This window comes from Aythya marila, assembly GCF_965140915.1.
Source record: "Aythya marila genome assembly, chromosome: 3".
Lineage (NCBI taxonomy): Eukaryota > Metazoa > Chordata > Aves > Anseriformes > Anatidae > Aythya > Aythya marila.
The window spans coordinates 119,822,879-119,848,158 of NC_139044.1; the positions used below are offsets into that span (position 1 = coordinate 119,822,879).

Genomic DNA, 25,280 nt, shown 5'->3' on the forward strand with positions numbered 1-25,280 from the left:
TGTGTGTGGAGGTCAGTGTAGGGAGGCTCCACATATAGGCATGCATACTGGGTAGTGAGGCCATGGCTATGCCCAGCTGCAGAGCCACTACACTTGTGAATACCATCATAACATCACCCATTAGGGTCACAGTTGTTAGGTCACTGGCAGATTGCAGGCATCCAGGCTGGTGCCCCCAGCACAGTCTCACTGGCTCCTCTGGAGCTGGGAATGCTCTTGCCCCTCTGAGGTGCTGTTCCACATGAGCTTGAGGGCATGGCAATGGCCATGGATTGTGTCCTACCCCCAGGGGAGGCAGCACCAGTCTAATATGTCTTATGTACAGACTTGGGGGTGAGATGCTGGAGAACAGCCCTGCAGAGAGGGATCTGGGGGTTTTGGTTCATAGCGAGTTGAATATGAGCCAGCAGTGTGCCCTGGTAGCCAGGAGGGCCAACCATATCCTGGGGTGCATCAAGCACGGGATTGCTAGTCAGTCGAGGAAAGTGATTGTCCCGCTCTACTCTGCGCTGGTGCGGCTTCACCTTGAGTACTGTGTGCAGTTTTGGGTACCTCAGTGCAAAAAGGACATGAAACTGTTGAAGTGTCCAGAGAAGGGCTATAAAGATGGTGAAGGGCCTAGAGGGCCTCAGGTGCATATATGAGCGGCTGAGGTTACTTGGCCTGTTCAGCCTGGAAAAGAGGAAGCAGAGGGGAGACCTCATCACAGCCTACAGCTTCCTCATGAGGGGGAGTGGAAGGGTAGGTGCTGATCTATTCTTTCTGGTGACCAGTGATAGGACCCCAGGGAATGGTGTCAAGCTGAGACAGGGGAGGTTCAGGCTGGATATCAAGAAAAGGTTCTACACCGAGAGGGTTGTCACATGCTGGAACGGACTCCCCAGCAACATAGTCATGGCACCAAGCCTATTGGAGTTTAAGAAACATTTGGACTATACTCTCAGTCTGAATTTTTGTAAAGACCTGAGTGGAGCCAGGGAAACTGGAAGCAGGAGTGAAACCAAGCAGAAACCTGTGAGTTCCTTTGGCTCTAAGGGACTGCTGAAGTGGTTCAGCTTACCTACAACTTAGGGCAGACTCAGGGGCTCCTGAGGCTCCTGGCTGTCTAGATGATGTCCTTTTCTGCATCCTGTGTTGTCCTGACCATGTAGCACATCAAGAGCTAAATATCGGCTAGACCATGCCCTGGTTGTGGTCGAGCTGCAGCAACAATACATTAGTGTGTGCACACATGCAAGTGTGGACACATGCATGCATAGTTCAGTGCACTAGGGCTCCTCAAATTCTCCTATGGTCACTTCAGGAGGCCTTTTTGAGTTACAGGAGAACTGGTTTGTGCTTTGGAGGAGAGCTGTGGAAGACCAGGGTAGTGCTGTTGCTATGGGAGGGATGTAATCTGCAGTGTCTGCGCAAGGGACAAGTTCCAGCCAGGTGAAAAAGGAAGTCTCACAGAACCTAGGTGAATTTTAGAATCATAGAATCACCGAATGGCTTGGGTTGAAAAGAACTGTGAAATATGATGTATAAATAACCACAAGTCCAAGAGATACAGAGTGGTTAGTGTATATAGTTCTTGTATCTTGCAAAAGAATGGTCTAGCAGTTCATGTCGACAGAGGTCTGGGAGATAAGAGAATAGGGGGGAGTTTTTTGAGATAACTGCTGACTATTGCACGAGACACAACTTTCTGACATGTGGCCCAGAGACTACTAAATAAGGAGAGGGGGGAAGCTGAAGAATGACCGAAGGACAAAGCTTGGGAGGAAGACTACGAGCCTTCAGTACAAGCGACCCCCAGAGGGACCACCGGAGAGTGATACACATGTGTCCATGGGATGGTTCGGGTCCTGGGAAACTAATTATAATAACCCTGCCTTTTCCAAAAGTGGTGATAAATATGTATTAGCCTAGGAGCATAAAAACCAGCCACCTGATGTAACTTGTGTGCGTCTTCGTGGAGCGGAGACTCCCGGCGCACCCAGCGCTGTTTGCTTACCTCTATTTGTTTAATAAATTGTAAACTTTGATTGTAATCTTATTTGGGACTTAGCCATTTATTACAGAACCTTAAAGATCATCTAGTTCCAACCCTCCTGCCATAGGCAGGGATGCCACCTACTAGATCAGGTTTGCCAGGACCCCATCCAGCCTGGCCTTGAACACCTCTGGGGGTGGGGCATCCACAACTTCTCTGGGAAACCTGTTCCAGTGCCTCACCACTCTCTGAGTAAAGGGTGGTGAGACACTGGAACAGGTTGCCCAGAGAAGTAAAGGATAAAGGAGAAGGATAAAAAAAACTTTGCAGGTGTAAGGCAGGTATGATGGTCTTTCGGTCCTGTCTAGGCTGTTCAGTGCTACTTTTTAGACGCTCTTGGTGGATTTGTGGAATATGTCCTTCCTATGCTGAGCTTTCTTGTAGCTGCAATCAGCAGTGGTTAGAAGGATGGAGAGTCTGATCTTGCTTTCCCAGAAGAGTCATGCTGGAAAGCTACCCCTCCCTCTATCTGCATGCTAGAGAGGGAACTGACAAGGAAAGTAAAGGATAAAGCTGGCAACTGCAGAATGTGAATGCAAGAGGATTTAGAGGAACAAACAGATTCCTAGTTGTCTCTTATCTTGCAAGACATGTTCCTTCTTGGTCACTGTAACTGAGGTCTGATCCACACTTGGTTATTGCAAAGTTGACTGTTAACCTGATGGTTGGCATTAATATTAACTGCTCCACTTCTTGTCTTTGCCACCAGCCAAGGATTTAGGCTCTTTACCACTGACTGTACTTTGGTACAGGTTAGTCTGTTCAGGCAGCCCAGTAGGCAGCAAGCACAAATCAATGTATTGGTATCAAACCGCTTCAGGTCATACTGCAGCTCTAACCCAAAAAACTTAAGTCAGGTCCTTCCTTGCGTACTCTGAATCACTGACCTATCTGATGAGGGTCTGATGGGGTCCACCTGTTAGAGAAGGAAGGGGAAGAGCATCTTTGATCATAGACTTGACAAGCTGGTGAAGAGGGCTTTAAACTAAAGTTGCTGGGGCAGGCGGGGAACCTTAATCCATCCCACTTCTACCAGTTTGATCCCAGTGTCAGTCACAGATACCCAGAGCCTGAAGAAGGGTCATGGGCCAGCAGGAGAGCACCTGAAGATCAGCACAAAGGAATTGAAACCAGCCCAGCCAGTAAGTCAGCCTCATCAGGGGCCCAACATGTCTCAATGCTAATGCACATAGCATGGAGAACAAACAAGAGTTAGAGATATATGCATGCCTGCAGGGCTATGGCCTCACTGGCATTATGGAGAAGTGGTGGGATGGCTCCTGTGACTGGAATGTTGGAATGGAAGGATACAGACTGTTTAGGAAGGACAGGCAGGGGAGGCGAGGAAGAGGTGTAGCCCTCTATGTCCCCCCTTGTCTTCAGCCAAGGAATTGGCCTAGATTCTTCACCAGGTTGTAGGTGCTAACTCTTTGAGACTATAATCTTTATGAAATATGGAAAGTTCCTAAGCTAGTCACTAATAACTCCTGATCCTCCTTTTTCTTTTTTGTTCATTTGGTGATGGTATTTTTTACCATAATTGGTCTGGGGGTAGTTCACTGATGTCCAAGAAAAGACATTAATACTTCTGATTATCACAGGGTATTGTGAAGTTAAGAGTTTAGTTATATAATTATGTGCAATGTGAAAAGTAATTTATTCTGTTGGTTTTAGACCAGCTGCCCAATTATTTCTTTTGGTCCTTCCCACTTTCTATTGTAAGAGACAGTTAATAATTGTTTGCTGCTATGCATATGCACTGCATCATTTGTGTCACTGTAAATCCTTATTATCTTTTGCAGCTGCTCAGTTTTTTTATACTACTTTAAGATGGAATAACCAGTATATGGTGTTTGAGATGTGGGTGTCCTGTGTATTGATACAGTATGACAATCTCTGATTAATAAAGTTACTGCTCACACCTTTCTGTGTATAGGTTTTGTGGTTTTATTTTGTTTTTTAGATCATGTATAACATGTGAAGGCATTGAAGCTAAGAGCCTGGTAAAGTGAAAAAAGGATTTGACAAGTGTATTGATAGCAAAAGAATCCAGTAGTACAATGGGCATCAAGCCCATGAATGCTGGAAGTTATTGACCCTCTTTGTTTAAGAAAAATGTACAAAGCGTGGAACCTGGGGCAGGAAAGCTAATCCTAGTGAGAACAGTATGAGGAGCACTGGGCAAATGCTGCATCCAAAACAGAACACTGCTCTGCAGTGACCAGCTGCCATATAAAAGCAAGTGTCATGCACTGATGTGTAAATGGGCACAAAGTCTTCAAGATGCCTGATCTAGTTCAGATGCCTGATCTGCTGTTGGGTAGTGCTGGTTCCTCTTCTGGGGTTTGGTGTCCAGTCAGGAATTTGATCTTCAGGAGAGTGCTGAGAGCGAGGTTTAGGCAAATCAGCTTATGGTGAAAGCCTGAGTTAGCCTGGGTTGTTTAGCCTAGAAGGTATGAAAATGAGAGGGATGTTCTAACAGCTTCTCTTTAGCTTGGTAGCTTCCAAGTATATACAAGACTGCTACAGAGATAGGAATGGCCTGTTATGTATAGGTAGGACTCAACCATGATGGCCTGGCCTGCACAGGAACTTGTGCCAGTTGCTTCTCTCAGCATGAGACTGAGGGATGCCAATCTGGTTCCAGCCCTCCCAACAAGACTGCTGTCTTGCTGCCTTTCCTCTGGTACCTCCTCTGTGATGTTGCTTCTGGCAGGGCCACAGTAATTTGTCATCTGCAAAACTGACTAGCATCTGCTCATTGTGTTTGCTTGTGCTGACTGTGCAATTGTTCTCATTATTTGGGAGCAAAGCTGAAATTGCACAGATGAAGAAGAGACAATGTGCTTGCCAGCCAGCCTGGCTTCTCCACATGCCTCCATTTTGAGGTGGTATATCAACCTGCACTAGATAAGCAGCGCTCTGCAAGGCCAGGTGAAGAGGCAGGGTGGCATGTGAAGGAGGACAAACCTGCACGAAGTCTTCACATCATTAGCATGGGGGCATGCAGCTGTAAGGGACATGGGACAAAGAGACAGAGTACTGAGTGGACAGCCCATGCAAAGGAGAGCTTCATGTGACTGGGCCAGTTACATGCACCAGGAATGGCAGTCGCATGGTGGCGTGGGACCTCCCTTCCTTGCACAGGGATTGTCCTGGGATGACCCCTTGCACTGAAGTGGCTTGGGACCGGGGTGGCCAGTGACAGCAGAGACTGGGGATCCTGGTCAGTATCCTGCCTTGTATCAGGAGTAGTGTAGCCAGCAGGACCAGGAAGGTGATCATCCCCCTATATGCTGCTCTGGGGAGGTTGCACCCCAATACTGTGTTCAGTTTTGGGCCCTTCACTTCAAGGACATCGAGGCCCTGGAGTGTGTCCAGAGAAGGGCTACGAAGCTGGTGAAGGGTCTGGAACCCAAGTCCTATGAAGAGCAGCTGAGGGAACTGTGGTTGTTTAGTCTGGAGAAGAGGAGGCTCAGGGGAGACCTTATTGCTCTCTCCAACTCCCTGAAAGGAAGGCATGGGGAGCTGGGGGTCAGCCTCTTCTCGTGGGTAACTGTGATAGGACTAGAGGGAGTAGCCTCAAGTTCTGCCAGGGGAGGTTCATGTTGGAAATGAGAACACATTTCTTCTCAGAAAGAGCAGTCAGGCATTGGAATGGGTTGCCCAGGGAGGTGGTGGAATCACCATCCCTGGAGGTGTTCAAGGAAAGGTTGGATGTGGTGCTTAGGGACATAGTTTAGTGGGTAATACTGATAGTAGGGTGATGGTTGGACCAGATGATCTTGGAAGTCTTTTCCAACCTTAATGATTCTATGATTCTATGCCTTGGAGCAGCACAGAGCCATTGCATTGCACTAGACCCAGACACACGGTGTGAACATCCTTGTCAGCCGAAACAAAGGCGTGGGGATTCCTGCACATCCACCTTTTCCATCCACAAAATGCATCATCTGATTGCCTTTGACAACCATTACTTCTCAGCCCCCAGTCTCTATGTGAGTCTCTATGTTAGAGGCAGTGAAGCTCAGGCACAGTTTTGGTGGGCAGGAAATACCTATTTTCATGCCTGGGTCATTCTCTTTCTCCTCCTGGTGTGTTCCATCCCATCTCAGACTTTGCTAGCTTGAATTGAGCACCATGGCTGGCTGCCACACCTTTCCCTACTCACAGAATCATAGAATATCCCAAGTTGGAAGGGACCCATAAGGATCATCAATCTCAGCCACCATCCCTGTCTGCCCTTTGCAATGCTTTTGCAAGGCCAGACACTGCTCCACTGCAGGGCAGCTATCAGAGCCAGCCTGCATCAAGCCAGAGTAAGACCTGGGAAACAGTGCCAAATGCAGGGTCATGCTAGTATCTCTTCTCCCCATTGCTCCACAGTCATTCAGAGCAGTGTGAGATGTGCTGGCTGGGGTCATCATGGGACATGGTGTGCTCAGAGATGCACATTGCCAGATTCAAGCCACAGCTGAGACCATCTACACACCTGCATCCCCACCCCAAACTGTGGATGGATGTTGCAGCAAGGCTGGGATTGTGGCACTGCACAAGGAATGTGGTTTGTGCCTACTCCTGGGCGTGGATGCAGAATAATGTCCTGCAGGTGACATGTACCAGAGCCCCTCCTGTCAAGTCATTGAATGTTACTTGTTACTTCTTGTCAGATTTTTAACTCAAATTAACCTTGGGAAAACAAAACAAAACAAAACAAAACAAAACAAAACAAAAAACCACCATGTTTTTACTAAAAAAAACCACAATTGTGTCATGTACAAGAAGACTGGGCCTGAAGGCTGGGAACCCCTGGTACTGGCCTCTCTCCTCATCTTCAGTCTGGCCAGTTGCCTTGCTCAAACACTGGCTGTTGCACCTAAGGCCTTGCTCAGGTGCATAGTGACTACATTATTGGCTACACCTGAGGCCCTACTTGGGCAGGTAGTGATCAGTGTGCTGGTTACACCCAAGGCCTTGCTCATGCAGATAGTGACCACTATATTGGTTCAAATTGGGTGCTGGAGAAACTGACAGACAGATGTCTTGCTCAGTGGCTGAGGGCCAATTGAGCATGCACCAAATAAATAAATAAATAAATAAATAAATAAAAATTCTATTGGTCCATCTTCTATAAATAGAGATCAGGGCAAAAGCCTTTGGAGTTTTCTCTGACTGTATGATAAAATCTCCCTTTCCCTCCATTTCAAGGTCATGCCTGCTACAGAGATCCCTTAATATTTGTGAGGTGAGCTTCTGTGCCATGAAGATTCTTGGTAAGTGATTAATATCTTGCTAAACTTTGTACATTTTACTAAGGTTATATCTTAGATTGATTGTGCATATATAATCCTTAGACATAAACCATTCACAGAGTCTGGGACTAGGAATGGATTTAGCTGCAACTAGGCTCATTACCTCTTTGGTTCAAAGAGTTTTGAAAGCAGGGGGGTCCATTCTGAACCTTGTGACTCAATGGGAGGATCTCCCTCATGCATCTGATTTACCCTGTCATCTATGCAGTAAATAATTAAGTGTACCTTGCCATATCAATTTTTGTAAAGTCACTATCTTATTTATGATTAAGCTTTGTTACATCTCTACATTTTAACAGTAAAATAGTACTGCTTCTCTGAGTGAAGTGCATAACTTCATCTCTGACATCTACTAAGTTTCAGAATTATAGAAGACATCTCCTGCAAATGCAAATGTAAGTGCTTACATGCAAATTATATCTTCAGTCAAATGCATTTTAAAGTGTTTCCCTGATACTAGAAAGTAATTTTATAAAATAGGAGGATTATTCCACTGCACTTTTAAGTGCTTGAAAACTACAAAGACGGAGATGTCCAAACGCTTTTAATGGCTACCAAGTCCCTTTTAAGATATGCAATTTTTTTATAATTGCATTTTAAAATTTAAAAAAAGAAAATCACATATGTACCAAAATGTATGATGTAATGCCTTCATCAAAAGCAAAACCGCAACAGAGAATAAATAAAAATCTCTTTTATTGCAATATTTATTTGAAAGTACAATGGCAAAGCAGAGAAAAAAATCCAGATTCAGGCAACTGATCTGAAGAAAAAATATTCACTTGATAAGAGATCATATATATCACTGGAAAAATGAATCTGACAAAAACTGTTAAGGATACAAATTATCTGCATGAAGAATAATGTATACCAAATTAGTAAATGCAGTGTGGGTGCATGCCTGGGGAAGCTTTTATGAAAACATTAGATCTCCCTGTATCTTAGAATGAATTTTCTCAACACTTTTGTGTTTTCAGAACAGTTTTGGCAGTAGAGCTCTTGGTGCCTAGGCCTTTCCTGGCATGAATGACAATCCTCTGGAAAAATCTAATGGCAGCTCAAAGAGCTCAAGCTTGGATATATTTTGAGTTTGTCTTTTATTTCTTTATGCTTTTCTTTTATGGTTGCAGCCCTCCCTGAACTTTCATTCCCGCATGGAAGGCTTGTGCCCATGCAAGGAGAACTGCGGCATCATACCAAACCGCTCAAAGCAAAACTGCAGGTAGCCATATTTCTTCCATTTGTTATGTTTGTCTTCACTGAGGATTTCTGGCACTGAGATGGGTAACAGAGAGGCTAGGAGAACTCCAGAGTTCTAGTCTGAACTCCAGAGTTCTAGTCTGGGTGCGATGACACAAGATGCACCTCTAGCTTTGGGGTGTACCCCAACCACCAGCTCTCATTTGCATTTTCCAGCCCAACCCTGTGATAGGCCTTGCCAAAGGCATTTCTCCACAGCACGCACCTTCTTTGTACAAAATATCGCCTTCCTACCGGTGTACTCAGGAGCAGTACTCAGAATGTGCAATGCCAGGAGCTGGTGCCAGGACCATCCAGGTGAACTTTGCCATTTATTGCAGCTCCATACCAAGCTGAACTTGCCAGCTACTCTTCTTCTGGCATTGCCACCCTCAAGCTCCATTTCTACCTGAGGCAAATGGGAAAAATGAGCTGCAGGAGGACAGACACTTCTGAGCAGCTGCAGGTATTGCCAGGATGTGCCTTCCCTGTGTCTCAGTGTCTGAGCAATGCGTAGGGCACAGCCCCAAAGACATTATCATGTCCAGCAGCTGTGACTATTAGCTGAGGTCATTGCCCTGAGTTCTTAAGAACATAAGAACAGTCTTGTAGTTCAGAGAAAATGTCTGTTTAATCTTGCCATTAAAAAAAAAAAAAGCCAGAGACAGAACATCCCTATGCCCCACCAGTGATCCCAATGGTAAATTGTAGCCACAGTAAATGTGTTTCATGGTTGGACTCAACTAGCTTTAACAAGGGTGGTGGGCTCTCTAAGCAGAGACTTGGAAGGAAATGTTGTGTGGGAATGCTAATGCACAAGGAAGTCAGACCCACTATCATCAGGAATGATCCCTTGTACCCCAGAGCAACACAAGGAATCACAAAAGACCCCGAAGACTCTCTTCATTGCCCTCAGACTTCCTGTTGAAACTTCTTTGCTGCTTACCTGAAAATCAATAATGGGTGATAATCTGAGGGCTGCACCAGGGAAGGAAGCTGTCTCTTCACACCTCTAACCTGGGCCCCAGGGAGGCAGCAGACTTCCCTATGAAGTGGGTTCAGTCTGCATATTGGGCCTTATGTTCCCTTCAGAAGGGAGTGTCCTATGGCAACTACCTGTCGTTTTTTTTTTTTTGTTGTTGTTTTTTGTTTTTTTTCCCCTTGGTGGGAGCTGTCTAAAGCTTATGCTGGAGCGAGGGTTGTGCAAGATCACAGAATCATTGAAGTTGGAAGGGACCTCTTGAGATCATCTAATCCAGATCCCCTGCTTAGGGAGGGTCAGCTGGAGGATGTTGCCCAAGTACCATGTCTGGATAGATGCTTTTATATCGACATTGCCTTGAAGTGAGAGGCAGAAAGAGATTCTGGTCCCAGGTACCATATCTTTGTGGCTGCTCTGCCCATTTTGGCTTGGGTTCTCATGGAGGACAAAAGTGGCTTAATGATGGTATGTTCTCTGCCCCCTGCATGATATTAGTATGTCATTCACATTTGTGCTGTGGTGGAGCACATGATGTCCTGTTCCTACAATCCCACTTAGCTTGTCTTCCTCAGTGTATCTATCCCACTCATTTTCCCCTTCTCTAGGCTGAACAAGCCAAATTACTTCAGCTGCTCCTTATACATCTTCCCCTTTAGATCCTTCACCATCTTTGTAACAATTCATGTGCCATCTAAACAGAGCCAGCTCAGTCAGTGGCAGGAAGCTCTGGAGCAGTTTTGTGGGGAGATAGCCCAGAAATCACAGAAAGGGATAGTCATTAATGTTGGCCTTGGGTGCTGCTATAACAACTGGGCACCTTGTGCCCAAGCACCATTCCTTTCCTGTGCATTTGAGAGAGAGCCCAGGGCCTGGCCAGTGACCTGCATGGGCTGCAGACCCTATCAAAAGGCCCACCACTGCTGTGATACAGCCATGGGGTGGTTTGAGCCTCTCCCACAGTGGTAGCCAGCCTTGGAGTCCATCGGCTGCAGGGTGTGTTCCCTGCTCTCAGATGCCCCCTGATGCCCTCAGGTCAGGAGGGGGATTGTGGCAGGCCCAGGAAGCGTTGTGCACCAAGGCCAGCTGGACAGGAAGGACAAGTAGAGACAGAAAAATTGTGAGCAACACGGCAGCAAGGGGAGAGAAAGGATGAAGAAGTTCAACAGGTGGTGGCTGTGGGAAGTAGACAGTGCCTCTAGGGCAGACCTAGCACCTTAGCAATGTGTTAAGCACAGGTCACTGCAGGGAGTCTGTGTGACAGCTCTGTGTGACACAGCCTGACTGACACAGAAATGATATTTGCCACTTGCCACAGCAGTCCTAGTGTTGCACTGCTAGGAATACAGCACAGCAGGTGGGTGCAACCCTGCCTAGCCCTAAGGTGACTCTTCCCCCTGTACCTGGGCAACTGAGGCCCTCATGACCAATGAGTAGGACAAGGCAGGCAGAAGATGCCATGAGACAACAGTCACAGGGCAGCACGGCAGCAGGTGTTGTGCAGGTTGCAGAGAAGCATTACTACCTAGAGGGCTTGGCTACTGTTTCCTGGAGCTGAAAGGCAAGCAGGACACACAGGCTTGAATGCAGGAGGAAAACACTTGCCTTTTTAAGGAGGTCTTTCACCTCCAGGCCAAGAGCCAGACCAACCTTCATGGGCTACTTCATCCTGCTGTTTCCAAAACCACCTTGGGCTGACTCAGTAACCAAACTAGGAGGTACTGTCATGGCTGCAGGCATAGTGTCAGGAACTACTTGTATGGTTTATGCAGGAAAGGCCATCCTGTGGGAACAGCTCCCACACAGGTAGGACAAGCTCAACCACTGCAGTATAGAGGCTGTGGGGGTGCTGGTGCTGTGGAAGGAATAGGCTGCCTGCTTTGGAACACTGCATCAGGCACTGGTGGCCACCCAGGGACAGCATGCCCAGCAGTTGGGGTACATGTGGCAGGAGGCCACAGCCCTGATGCAGCAGGTGTGGGAGCATCAGGCATGCCTGATGGAAGAAGCCCCTGTGGCAGCTGCAGTGCACACAGGAGCATCTTGGCCTTGTGCATGGGGTGAATGCAGCACTGCAGCAGGAATTGGGGCAGCTCCTGGACACGTGCTGCAGGTTGCCCAAACACAAACTGGAGGAGTGCATGCAGGAATTGTAGGAATTGGGCTGGCTGCATGACATGGTGCACCATCTGTCGTCTCTGCCCTGAACTGCCCAACATCTGCTCCTGCTCTGATCTGCAGGCAGGGCCATGCCTAGGCACTTAGACACCTCCCAGTGCTGTATGTCTCCAGACAGTGCCAGTGCAGGATGTTGGCAAAGTGGTTGTTCATATCTACCCCCCCCGCCCCCCCCCCAGTCACTTCATGCCAGAAGCCCCTGCAGTCCAGAAAAATGTCACAAAAAGACAATTTAACTCTCTCTTAAAAATCCATCACATGTTGGTACTTAGGGGAACCAAAAGGGGTGTAAGGGGGCCAAAAGCCCTGCCTGGTTATGACAAGCAGGGGCTGGAAAGACACTTGACAGCATTGCCCATAATTTTGCAATCTTTTGTTCCTGTCTCACCTCAATCAGGAGGCTTGGCTTTCTGTTTATGGTTAGTCCATTGTTAAATAAAGCCTTTATCTGAACAACTAACTGGTTTTTATCTGCATCTGAAGAAAGGCAAAGGGGCTCGCTTCTGAGGTGTGATGACTTTTTAAAAATAAAAGCCTCTGACTAAGGAAACTTTTGAGCATAATTCAGATGGGTTCTTGGAACTAATACAACATGCAAAAAAAGAGACACTGTACTAATTAATGTCTAAGCAGAGCTGCTGAGTATACTCTCCACCCCGAATCTCTCTTAATCCTGCTGTATTTGAATTATGAAATTGACCTACTTAATTTTGAAGAAAGCTGGCCTTCAGGATCAAGCAACACTGAGAAATAGACAGTATCACGCTTAGTGCCAGTTTCATTCCTATGATCACAACCAAGCACTATCCTAGGCTGACATCAGCCTTAGAGACATATAATTACTATGCAGGTCACTGCAATCACTGCGGTCCAAATTGCTTCAGGATCTGATCCCAGGCCCTGATTCTGTTCCCAACAACAATGCAGCTGTATGGTTAGACATCCAAAGGGACCTGGACAGGCTAAAAAAAGTGGGCTTAAGTGGCTGTATGCAAAAGTAGGCTGAAGCTTAAGCTTCAACAAGTCTAAGTGGAAGGTTCTGCACCTGGGTTTGGGTCAATCCCAGACGTGAGTACAGACTGAGGGGAACTAAGTGAGAGCAGCCCTGTTGAGAGGGACTTGGGGGTTCTGGTTGACAAAAAGCTTGACATGAGCCAGCATCACGCGCTTACAGCCCAAAAGGCCAACTGCATCTTGGGCTGCATCAACAGAGGAATGGCCAGCAGGTCAAGGGAAGTGATTGTCCCCCTCTAGTCTGCCCTTGTGAGGCCTCACTTGGAGTACTGCGTCCAGGTCTGGGACACCCGGCACAAGAAGGAGGTGGGTCTGTTAGAGTGGGTCTGAAGGAGGGCCACAAAGTTATCAGAGAGCTGGAGCACCTGTCCTATGAAGAAAGGCTGAGAGAGTTGGGGATGTTCAGTCTGGAGAAGATTCTGGGGAGACCTCATTGCAACTTTTAATATTTAATGGGGGCTTATAAAAAAGATGGAGAGCAAGCTTTTGCTCAGTCAGATGACAGGTACAAGGGGGAATGGTGTAAAATACAAGAGGGGAGATTTAGATTAGAGGTTAGGAGGAAATTTTTACTTGGAGGATGGTGAGGCGCTGACAGGTTGCCCAGGAAAGCTGTGGATGCCACATCCCTGGAGGTGTTCAAGATCAGATTGGATGAGGCCCTGAGCAACCTGATCAGGTGGGTGCCATCCCTGACCATGGTAGGGGGCTTGGAACTAGATGATCTTTAAGGTTCCTTCCAATCCAAGCCATTCTAGGATTCTATGACACAATGCTACTGCAAGGAATGTGAAGCAGTGTAAGAGCTGACCTGGTCAACTGGTCCTCACCACTGGAGAGTAAAAATAAAGCACACAAGTTGTAGTTATTCCTTAAAGATGTTCCATATAATTGAGTGTATAATATGTGCTACAGTGATTTCACTCTCATTTGCCACACACCAAAGCTGGGCTGTTCCAAGCAGACAAGAATGACAAATTGCTCCTGTCATCTCTGTGAATGGTGCATCCTTGTTTTTTGGACATTCTGGCATCATTAAAACAGCTTAAAAAACGTCTAAATAGATGGCATTAGAAAACTGATGAAGGAGAATGATAAAAAAAAATCTCCTGAAAAGTTCTTTGATTTGTTATTAATAGCTGTTAATAATCCTGGGAAGACTGAAGAAATACTTCAGGATTAAGGAAAACAAATGAAATAAAACAACAACCAAACCAATCAAACAACAACAACAAAAAATCACACACACACACACAAAAAAACACACAAAACAAACAAACAAAAAACACACAAAAACACACGACAAGATATTCTCTCCCTTTTCTGGAAAAGGAATGAAACAGAATTCCAGTATTATGCCAATATTTAAAAAATGGCAAGCCAAGGGGTCGGTGTAAGTACAGCTTATCAGTTTGAAATCTCTGAGGCAAACCAACAGAATAGTTGACATTAAAGGAGATCATAAGTAAAACCAACTGATAAAAGTTTCACATAGGATAGCTTACTGTAAACATTATTTTTAAATTAAATTACAAGTCTGGGTTGGTAAAAGTAGCTACTGACATGTTAAATTTCTGCAAGGCATTGTTTTGGCCCCGTATTCCCCACAAGTATCAGATGAGCATATTAAATGTTAGTTACTAAATAATTGTAAATATAGATTTGTTCTACTGATTGCCAGAGTCTGCAGCTATTTCATAGCATCATAAAGGCTGGACAAGACCTCCAAGATCATCTGGTCCAACCATCACCCTACCACCAATATCACCCACTAAACCATGTCCCTAAGCACCACCTCCAACCTTTCCTTAAACATCCCCAGCGACAGTGACCCCCCGCCCCCCCCCAGCCCCCAGGCAACCCATTCCAATGCCTGACTACTAATTTTCAACCTAAAGCTTCCCTGGCACAACTTGAGGCCACTCCTTCTTGTCCTATCACTAGTTACCTGTGAGAAGAATCTGACCCCCAGCTCCCCATACCTTCTGTTCAGGGAGTTGGAGAGAGCAGTAAGGTCTCCCCTGAGCCTCCTCTTCTCCAGACTAAACAACCACAGTTCCCTCAGCCACTCCTCATAGGATTTGGGTTCCAGGCCCTTCACCAGCTTCATAGCCCTTCTCTGGACACACTCCAGGGCTTGGATGTCCTTCTTAAAGCGAGGGGCCCAAAACTGAACACAGTACTTGAGGTGCAGCCTCCCCAGAGCAGAGTATAGGGGGATGATCACCTCCCTTGTCCTGCTGGCTGCAGTATTCCTCATACAAGCCATCCTGTGACATAGAATGCTATTGGCCTTCTTGGCCACCTGGGCGCACCGCTGGCTTATGTTCAGGCAAGCAATGACCAACACCCCCAGATCCTTTTCCTCCGCACAGCTTTCGAGCCACTCTGCCCCAAGCCTGTAGTGCTGCATGGGGTTGTAGCTTTATTGACAATGCTAGTGAAAATATAAAACAATTACAAATAAAATATGTGGGTTAAAAAAGCTGATCGCAAATGAAAGCAATGAAAAGATAAATTATAAAACAAAGTTTTCTGCAAGAGTGGCTCAACCAAAAAGACAGTCTCTGTTAGAGTAATTCAGTGAGACACATCAGTGTTTTACAGAAGACAGATGAGTTCATCATGTGCTGCTTGAACACAAACCCTGCTAACCTATATTTCTACAAACAATCAATCCCAATTTTAGAACTGAAAATATGCTTAGCAGAGCAGATTGCAACTGAATGTAAACAGTGTAATGAAGAAGTTGGGGGGGGGAGGAAGTAGCTAAGAACAGAGCAATGTTATTGTATTCTATTTAAAACAGACTACTTACATCTCTTGGTTTCTCTTTCCTGTTTGTGAACTTCAAAAGCCCAAAATACACTGTTCAATACATAAAATGTCAGCAAAGAACAGACAAGACCAACAAAAAAGAGAAAAAAAACTATTTTAAATGAAACTAGAAATCTCTTCAGCTCATATAGAAAATTTTGTGGAGTTAATTCCAATACTGCAAGGCTATTTGAGTTACAATGATTAAGCAATGTGAGATGCAGAGGCTGAAATTAAAAATAATTCCAAATAAAGTAAGGCACACAATTTTTAGAGTAATGAATCACAGCAACAACTATCTAATGACTAGCTGGTCTCTTTTATCACTTTTTTTGTACCTTTAAACCTAGATCTCTTTCTAAACACGTACTTGCTCAAATAGAATTTGTAAAAGGAAAGCCAAGTTTGCTAGTGTTGAATTTTTGACCTGGATTTGCAGAAAGCTAGGCTAACTGAACTGTTAACAAAGGAGTGAACAGTAGATTCATGAGTGCTTAAGAAGTAAATGTTAGCATAGTAGGCTGTAGGGCACTGTTGTACTCATATAGGGTAGCCTGCTTTAGTCCACATGCAGTAGGAAGCAAGTGCTCCTACACAGATCACACTCCTCAGAAATAGGGAATTATGCTGGTGCAGAGAGCCACCAACGATTACCAGCTTGAGCCAATCCAGCAAATGAAGGGCTGTAGCACTGATGGAGCTGAGTATGGATAGATCATGTATGGGCTGTTGGAGAATTATTTTTTTCCCCACATGCTATGTTATGTGAGGGAATGCATTGTTGAGGCAACTCTACAAAATCCATAAGCTTGTGAAGAAGTATACACATCTAGAAAGTAGGGCTGGTTAGTAACTCATCAGTGACAGTAAACAGGACTCTAGACTGACAGCCACTAAGAAAAACCTCCTTTAATTCATGGGTATTTCTTGTTGCCCATTTATTGGGCAGTAATGTAGTAAACCTGTGGCCAAAGTACAGTTCTATAGAATGGAGTACAGAGGAGAAATGGGGTACAGAACTGAACAGCACCAGTGAGCATGCATGACAACCAAGTGGGCAGGCTGGGGTGTGTTGTGTAAGTAGGGATGGTGCCAAGAACACCACAAACCAAACAAGAAAACACTTTCTCACACTGGTAATGTTTTATTTCGTCATCTTCTGATCTTGCCCCTCTTGCTCCAAGCCTTGTACACCCTGTATAGAAGTCCACATATTTATACTTTTGAGTGCAGCACTGCACACATGGTGACTGATAACTGTTTCCAAAAGGCAGTGTGTAACTACTGTATGTAAATCACAGTAGAGCACTGCATGCTGTCTTACTACTTCCTGACCGCTTTGCTTATTACATGGAAGAGGCAGCTCTTGAAAACACCCTGGCATTACAGTGTTTCCCATCATCAGGGCTGATATGATTCTGGTAATAACACATACATATAAACCTGCCTGTTCACCAGGCACTGCAACAGCTTCCCTGTGAATTTCAGTGTCAGATTTTGGTAAACAGGAAAAATTCAAAGGGAGACAACATGTAGCCTATTTTCTTGCCTGCAAAACTACAAGGAAAAGGTTTTACAGCTTTCTGGGATAGTGGATCTTTGGATAACAGATTCTGGAGAACATATTCTGTCAAAAGATGGAGTAGCATTGCTTGTGCTGCTTCTTACTATTTCTGTAACACCTGTTTCATCTCTGGAGCACAGGAAGATATTCCCTATGACTCAGAGATCATACCATCATGTGACTTTACAAAAAATGAACCCTCTTTTGACCTTTTCCGCACTGGAAAGACACTGCTAATATACCTTATCCATATAAAGGAAGCAGTATTGAAAAGAAACAGGTGATGTAAGATAAAGAAGACATCTACAGTGCTCACTTGCAGAGAAAAGGATGCTATGGGAGTGTGGGCATGACAAAGAACAACACACTGGGGCAAGGCAGTTCAAGTGGATTCCAGGCTGCAGCATTACCGACACTGCAACTGTAGATATGCACCATCTTGCAGCAAGTTTGTTTCCCAGTTGAGCCTGAAACAAGCTGTCTTCAGAAGACCCACATAGGCCATCATTTTACACTGTCAGGTGGTCTCCAGAAGGCCAGTGTATCTCCAAAAGGCTGGAGAGTATTTATTCTGCACTGGGTGGGAAGACCTTCCTTATACATTCAATGTACAGTACTAAAGAAGACAGATACCAGGGGAATATCAGGTTCCTGACAAGGGAGATAATGATGTCCCATCACTTCCAAGCAGATCAAAGCTCATATGCTACTGTTTGGTGCCAAGCCTAGACATCAGTGTATGAATTACAGACAGTGCTGTGCGCGACAGACTGGAGCAGTAAGGTATTTGCTCTTCTGTGGTATCCTTGCTGACAACAGATAGGACAGCTAAAGGGCAAACTGAAGCCTTTGTGTTCTGCATGGTGCTGCTTAGTTTTTTGTGCATACTGTGCAAGAAAGGTTCCTCCCTTAAAGGGACCTAAACACTGTGCTAGTCAGACTCTTATAGGGAGAATTGCTTAGAAAGAACCCTGGTCTCACCAATCAGGAAGAAGAAAAAACAGAGCTGCTGTGCTGGAAACCATTAAACAATTAACTAATGTGACCCAAACTGAGACTGCAACCAGAGCAAAATCCACACTGGGTACACTGCTAGTCCCACTGTTTACGGGAACTACACCAGGAGAGGTTGCCTCTGTACCACAGCTTTGGTTCATAGTTTCTCACAACTGACCAGATTCAACAGTTTCAAAATCTAGGTCACAGAGTGGAATGAAATCACAGTTCCAAAGGCATTCAGTTGCTTATATTAGTGCTGTGGGTTATGAGACTGACAGAAGTGGGGCTTGTAACTGAAAAGCTTTAGGATTACTCCTTCCCTTCTTCCAGGGATTTATTTCCGGCCTCGCTTGTGGCTGGATTTTGGAAATTTGGATCTCTGTGCAACTTGGGGCTCCCCCTCCTCGCTACTCTCGCTCTCGTTGTCTACCCGCTGTGGACGACCTCTCTTACTTCTCCTTGTTTTCTCAGCTCCAGCGCTGGAGAGCTTCTTGGCAGCCAGGGACCCAGTTCTCTTCTTTTTGCCCCGGGTCAAAGGATGTTTTTTCCGTTGCTTCCTCTGCTCTTCTCTTTGGCGGATTTTCATTAGCTTCTCAAAGCTTTTGGTGGTACTTGTGTTCACATCAAACCAATCCTGGAGGGTTAGAAGGCAACAAGTTGGTACTGATGGTGGAAACAACATACCAAGACTATCAGAGTTTGTAATAAAGGTGCCTCTGTGGGACAAGGGTTTGTTGAAATGTGAGATCTGGAAAAGCAAACAACTAAGACAAGTCTCCGTTCTTTTAAGTTCTTCCTGAGGTGTCAGATTTGATTTAGCAATTGGCTGACTAAAGGCAGGGAAAATGCTGAAAGGCTGAATTGAAAGCAGCAGCTTGGGACGAGACCTGTGATATGACACCGCATTTGCTCCCCAGACCAGTGCATAACAGCTATGTTTAAGCATATTAAATGACACTTGAACCCAAGACCCTGTTTCCAACAGTAAACAAGGAAAGAATGTAATAGAGCAGGCACCTAGCATTTCCTTCCCAAGACACCCTCTTCACCTTCAACAAACAGGTTTGAGGACTTCAATTCTGCCTGCCTTACCTCAGCATGCACAGAGTTGATGTGATACTTGACCCCACTCTCTGAAACGAATTCTTTCTCACACAGGAGACACTTGTATTTGCCAGCCACAAAATCTCCCTGGCAACAAAACAACAACAACAAAAAAAGAATACATCACCAATTGCTGCTTAGGAGGCTGATACACCTATATATTGTGCTTCAGTTTTGCTCAGCAGTAAGAAGTAAAGTCTCTTATTCGTACTAGACTATGTTTTATCTACAGGAGTACTGACATTATTGACCAGTTATACTCACAAAACATAGAACTGCCCTGTGAGATATTATAAGGTCTCGAGCACTGTATTTGGAAAAATGCTCTTATAGCTATGAAAGCACAGGTAGGGCTGCAACTTCACTAAAATGCATGCCATTAAGATGCTCCCTCCTTCCTTCAAACAGTGTTTGCAATGGCAACCCTATTAGCACATATGGAAGCACTGAAATTGTAAGGAATTCAGATTAGATGGCAGGACAACAGCTCGAACAAGGAGATTATCTGATGGACAGAGAGTGTCAGGATGTTAAAAAAAGACAAGTACAGGAATGCTACCAACCAAGGTACATGTGCCAAGATGAGATTTGAGTCCTGAGACACTGCCGTATACAGATTCACAACCCTGAAACGGAAAAAAAAAAAAATTAGATGCCTGTATCAGCATCAGCAAAAATCTATTTAGAAATCACTTTTTCCTGTTTAAAAAAAAAAAAAAAAAAAAAAAAAGACTCTCTGGAACAAAATTCCCAAAGAGCTGAGAGAAGTAGAGGAAGGAAGACAAGTCGTAAAGAGAAGAAAGCTTCTCGTAAATAAGATCTTCAAAAGGGACTTGAGATTTCAGTAAGTTAAATGTTTCCAGTTTGAGCACGTTCAGACATAATAAACTGACTTCTGTACCAGTTACAATCACTCTCTATCTAATGCCTGAGTAAAATCATAGAGTTTGCATTTTGCCTAAAAGGCAGCAAAGATTCATTTGAACAAAGTACAGGGGCAAGTGCAAGACTCTACAATCTCTCCTGCCCTGATCTTGTATCTAGTGGCATAAAACAGAAGTACTGTATCTAACATCAATAGTCCCAGTTAAAGGGCAACTTTAAGGGCCTAACCCATGTGGGTTAGGTACCGGTCTCAGGGTACTAGAACTTGCGCAGCCAGCAGCACACAATCTGAAACAGAAGGTTAGGTGCAAGACATGCTTCTGGGTTACTGGTCAGTAAACTAGAACAGCTGCTTTCTGGGGTCAGCTCCATATAAAACATCATGCTGCAATTCTTATACTTGGAAATGGCACAAGCCTGAAAACTGGGGAGGGAGATCTGAGAGTGGGATAAGGACGGGATAAGTCCTTGTCTCTATATCAAACCCAGATGAAAGCCATTACTGACCCTTGACTATCTAGCAGTATGCATCATGTGCACTACTAGTTTCTACCAATGTGGCCATTTCTTCTCACTGAATCTGACTGGTGACTGCTGCACAGGATTGTAAGAAACTATGTGCACATGTATAAGCAACCCTAGACCAGGATGCCATGCATGAGTCCTTCATAGCCCATTTCAAGCTTTTAAAGTAAAACTAAAGTGCTGTGCCAAAGTTCCTTTATTCTCAAATTTTTCTCTCTACTTCTCCATCCATTCCTTTATAATTAAGATTTAGCACATCTACTCGACAGCAGGAGCTTGTCATTTTTCCACTGCTTAGTCACACCTTCAAATGGACCAGCACCTAGCTGGATGTGCAAGCTGCATCAGTCTGACACAAAGGTACCAGGTCTGAAGGGGACAAACATCCCCAAAGGGTTCATCCCTAGGGCAATAGTATAAACACTAACTGACCATACTGAGATGAAGCAGAAGTTGTCTCCCACAGAGAGACAAACTGCTGTGGAAAGCTGCTGGCTCATACAGACCTGTCAAAGAGGGCAGATGTGACTTCAGAAAGACTTAAGGATTACCTGATTTGGACAGTGGACTCTTCGGTACATCTTTATCTCTGTTTTCCATTTGCACAGCACATCTTGACTAAATGTGGGCAGTCCAGGACGAGTATATTTCAGCTGAGATGAAGAAATGGAATCAAAAGCTGGAAGCAATGCTTGTTACGCATTGTGACAAGCACATTCCTTTTTCTCCCAGTTTTTCCGACAGGAGTGCTATTTCTTTTCCTATTCTAACAAGTTCTCAATAACCAATCTTTTCCCATCCTACTGCTTCTAAAAGCATAAATGAATCTGGAAATCCCCTATGATACCAGAACGCAAAACTTCCCACACCTTTGACTACAATTCCTCCAAATGTACTTACCCCATTAAAATTATGAATCATCCTTTCCCCTTGGGTTCCCCTTACAGCCTAAGGGTTGCTCCTGGAGACTGCGTGAAGCCTGACAAGCTATGAAATGCCACTGCATGGTGGCAGCAATTTGCAGCCTCTGATTTGTGAGCAACATGCTGCCTACAACTGTTTTCACTGCTTGTGCCCATTGCAAATTACAGCTCCTATAGCAATAGAACTTTAAAGTCATTATAACCTACCTGGATAAAATACCTGCACCACAATTGCTAAAGTAGCAATACCATAACCTAAGATCAGAGAGGGCAAAATCTGACCTCTTCCACAAGAAATTACTTCTTCAATGTTAATTTCTATGGGCCATTAAACACTGGCAACTCTGGGTAGATACCAGTGCAAGACTCATCTGATAGGCAGAAAGACTCAAACGCTGCAGTGTTTTTAAGGCCCTGTACCTTCCGATCATCTGGAATCAAGTCCTGCAGCACTTTTCTCTTGGGCCACTCTTTGGCCAGCTCTTCTCCAGCTAGCTCGTGGAGATAGTAGATCGCCACCTTTGCAGATCTCCTCTGAACTCTCCCTGTATTATTTGGCTCCCGTTTTATTTCCTTCAGGCTTTCTGTTCTTCTCTCCTCATGGAAGAAAGTGACCTGCAATGAGGGCCAAAAAAGGTGAGCCTCATTCACCAGTTCCTATTTCAACTTCAGTAAGTATTGTGAATTACTCTGCCAAATCCCTCAAAAAAACAAAAAACAAAAAACAAACAAACAAACAAAAAAAACTATGCTGAAGCAGCTGTGGTTCATTGACAGGAGTGCATCCCACTGCCAAGACAGACCCCAAGATCTACACAGGGACACAGCAGTAAGGTTGAAGTAGAAAGTTTCATGCAGCCAGTGGTCTTGAAAGGGTAACACATCTTTCACTGTAAAATTTGTATGGATAAGCATGGTATTGCCTGTTCTGCTTCAGTAATGGGTCTTCTAAGAGCAAAGAACAGCATAATAGGAAGCTATCAAAAGTTACATGTGCATTGGTTTTGGTTGGGATAGATATAATTATATTCAGAGGAGCTTATATGGTACTCTATTTTGGATTTGTGACTAAAGCATTAGTGTGTTGATAACACACTAATGTTTTAGATATTGCTAAACTGTACTTACACAGCATTAAGATATTTTGTTTCTCACACTACCCCACCAGTGAGTAGGCTGGGGGCACACAAGCAGCATGGGGGGGAAACAGCCAGGGCAGCTGACCCCAACTGAACAAAGAGATATTCTGTACCATGTGATGTCATGCTCAGCAAAAAAAGCTGGGGAGAGAAGGAAGAAAGGGTGGGTGGGGGGAACGTTTAGAGCTATGGCATTGACATAACCTATGTGCACATTATATGACATTATATATATATAATATATATATGTGCGCATTATATGACATAACCTATGTGCACATTACCTATTAAATTGTCTTTATCTCAATCCATGAGTTTTCTCACTTTTACTGTTCTGATTTTCTTCCCCAACCCGGCAGGGGTGGGTGAGTGAGCAGCTATATGGGTTAACCCACAACAACACGTTAGCATCGTTCTTCCATGGAGCAAAAGTCAGGCTGCCAAGTTTACTGCTGACATAGAGACTTACTATTAAAAACTTCATCCCAGTTACAAGGGAACAAGGACAGAATACTACGGAGATGCAGGAAAATGTGGAGATTTGCTATCTCTAATTATCCACCCAAGAAGCAGACAGAAGCCTACATGAGTCTGAAGTATGAATGGTCAGAATTACCACAATGCTATCCTCATAGCTACGGTAATTTGTACTTACCGGCCCATGCTTAGATCGGAGATGGTAGACAAGACCTGCCTTTGATTTGTATGCTTTCCCACAATGATGGCACTTCATCGCCATTTTCTCCAGTTCAGAAGCAGCCTTCCCACATTTTTTAACATGATATAGGTATCCCATTATGCTTGTGAAGCTGCCTGTGCAGCCCTGTCAATGTAGAAGGAGAAACACATGGAGCAAATTCCTTCCTGTTGCTTTCCTGGTAATGCATCATCCCTCCAAAGTCTCTTGTGTCTTAAAAACATTAACTAGGATCTTGAAACAAAGACATCTTTTACCATCATCAAAATCTTATCCGGCAGAACTTTCATAATATTGTATGTTCACGCATCTGATGCTGTCCAACTTAAGATATTTTGACAATGCAGCTTACCTCCCTTGTACACTTTAGTTTTCCCATACGCTTCAAAACCTTCCGAAGACGGTCTCGTTCAAGCTGTTCATCCAGTTCTCCTCCCTCCTTCACAACTGGCTAAAGCACAGCAGAAGGATGAACGAAAAATACAGGATGCTCAGCATTTATAGTGAAGGAAAGCTTTTAAAATACTTAAATCCCTGCAACTTGTGATTTTACAAAAGTGTATTTAATACCATGATCCCTGTCTATAACCCAGAAAGTGTGAATTATCTTTAAGAGGAGTAAACTGTCTGAAAACCACTTTGCAGATAGCTATGTATGAACAAAGCCTTGAAAAGACATGGTCTCAAACTAGAGTTGCTGGTAAGGACACGGTCTTGTATTTCTATAATTACTTTTCTCCCCTTCTGCCTGTGGAAAATATTTACTCATCTCTAGCCTGCATCTTTAATGTTTACTCATTCTACCATTTCCACTTAGGTTATAGCTAAGCAGACTACCTGCTGTAATAGTAATTCATCTATGATAAACTACAGCTAAAGTTCTTCTCTATTCTTTCTTCAGTGGTTATTACATATTAGTTCCTATTTTACCTTATACTAAATATTACATCTAGATTGACTAAAAAAGTTAAAAACTAAAAAAGTTAAAACTGGTGACAGACCTATTCCTCAGGACCAGAACACGATACTTGGCGTCTTTCATTTACTAGTACAGCTGTAGCTTCAGAAACCACAGTACTGGTAACTATGTAAATATAACTGTAATGAATTTTCTAAATCTTACCCAAACTTCTGAATAACTTTTCCAAAAGTTACAATGTTTCTTTAAAGTAAGAGCAAAGAAGAAAACCAGACTGCAGCATTTGTAACTTCACAGCAAATAGGCAAGAACTAAGTAGCTTTTTCTGCTTTTTTACCTTTGAACTTAGAAAAGAACTAAAATCTGGTCTGGTCTGCTCTGGATGCAGAAAAACTGTCACTTTCTAGCAAAAGACTGAAAAGTGCAGTCTAATGAGCAATGAACTTTTTCTGATTTAGAATACCTTTTGTGTGTGACATATAACCAGCCTAGACGGAAATTAATCTCTTCTTTCTAAGATGCAGCATTACTATCTTATCTTTTCTGGTAACACTACAGTTTTTCCAGATCTCCAATCTTAAAAGAATGGTAACAGGTAAATGAGAATTGAGCACCCACAACATTTGCAAAAACACAAAATATTCTATTTCTGTGTGCAGCAGCGAAGGAATAAAAGACTATCTTGCCTGTAAGACCTTCATATGCACAGCAGTTGCGTTACCTGATTATTATGGTCTGCCATGACATGGTATTTCATCCCTCCTAAAGACTTCAGCTGCTTCCCACAGTGATGACACGTGAACATTTCCTACAAATAAACAAGGACATGGTACGTGTAACTGCAAATTAACCAAAGCAGTGGGAAAGTCTCTGAGAGAAAGGCGCACAAGAACGGAACATTTTATTCGGGCCTGGTAATTGCCCATTATGAATAGAACAGATTTTACAGAA

General features: G+C 44.2%; 1 protein-coding gene across 12 annotated transcripts in view; it reads right to left on the minus strand.

Moving 5' to 3' along the window:
- Nucleotides 1-3,985: 3,985 nt before the first annotated feature.
- The window catches only part of ZNF512 (zinc finger protein 512), a 35,300-nt gene continuing 14,005 nt past the window's right edge, over nt 3,986-25,280 (minus strand). For 4 of the 12 annotated variants that reach the window (XM_082758135.1, XM_082758134.1, XM_082758130.1 and 1 more), the window contains exons 7-15: nt 25,051-25,137; nt 23,763-23,861; nt 23,369-23,536; nt 21,995-22,189; nt 21,203-21,304; nt 19,805-19,867; nt 19,230-19,328; nt 18,591-18,771; nt 15,708-16,769 (exon numbers count right to left, since the gene is read on the minus strand). In XM_082758135.1, the coding sequence (XP_082614261.1) occupies nt 16,513-16,769; nt 18,591-18,771; nt 19,230-19,328; nt 19,805-19,867; nt 21,203-21,304; nt 21,995-22,189; nt 23,369-23,536; nt 23,763-23,861; nt 25,051-25,137 (1,251 nt within the window). In that variant the 3' untranslated portion in view covers nt 15,708-16,512. The other 8 variants (XM_082758132.1, XM_082758131.1, XM_082758141.1 and 5 more) reach the window with 5 other exon arrangements.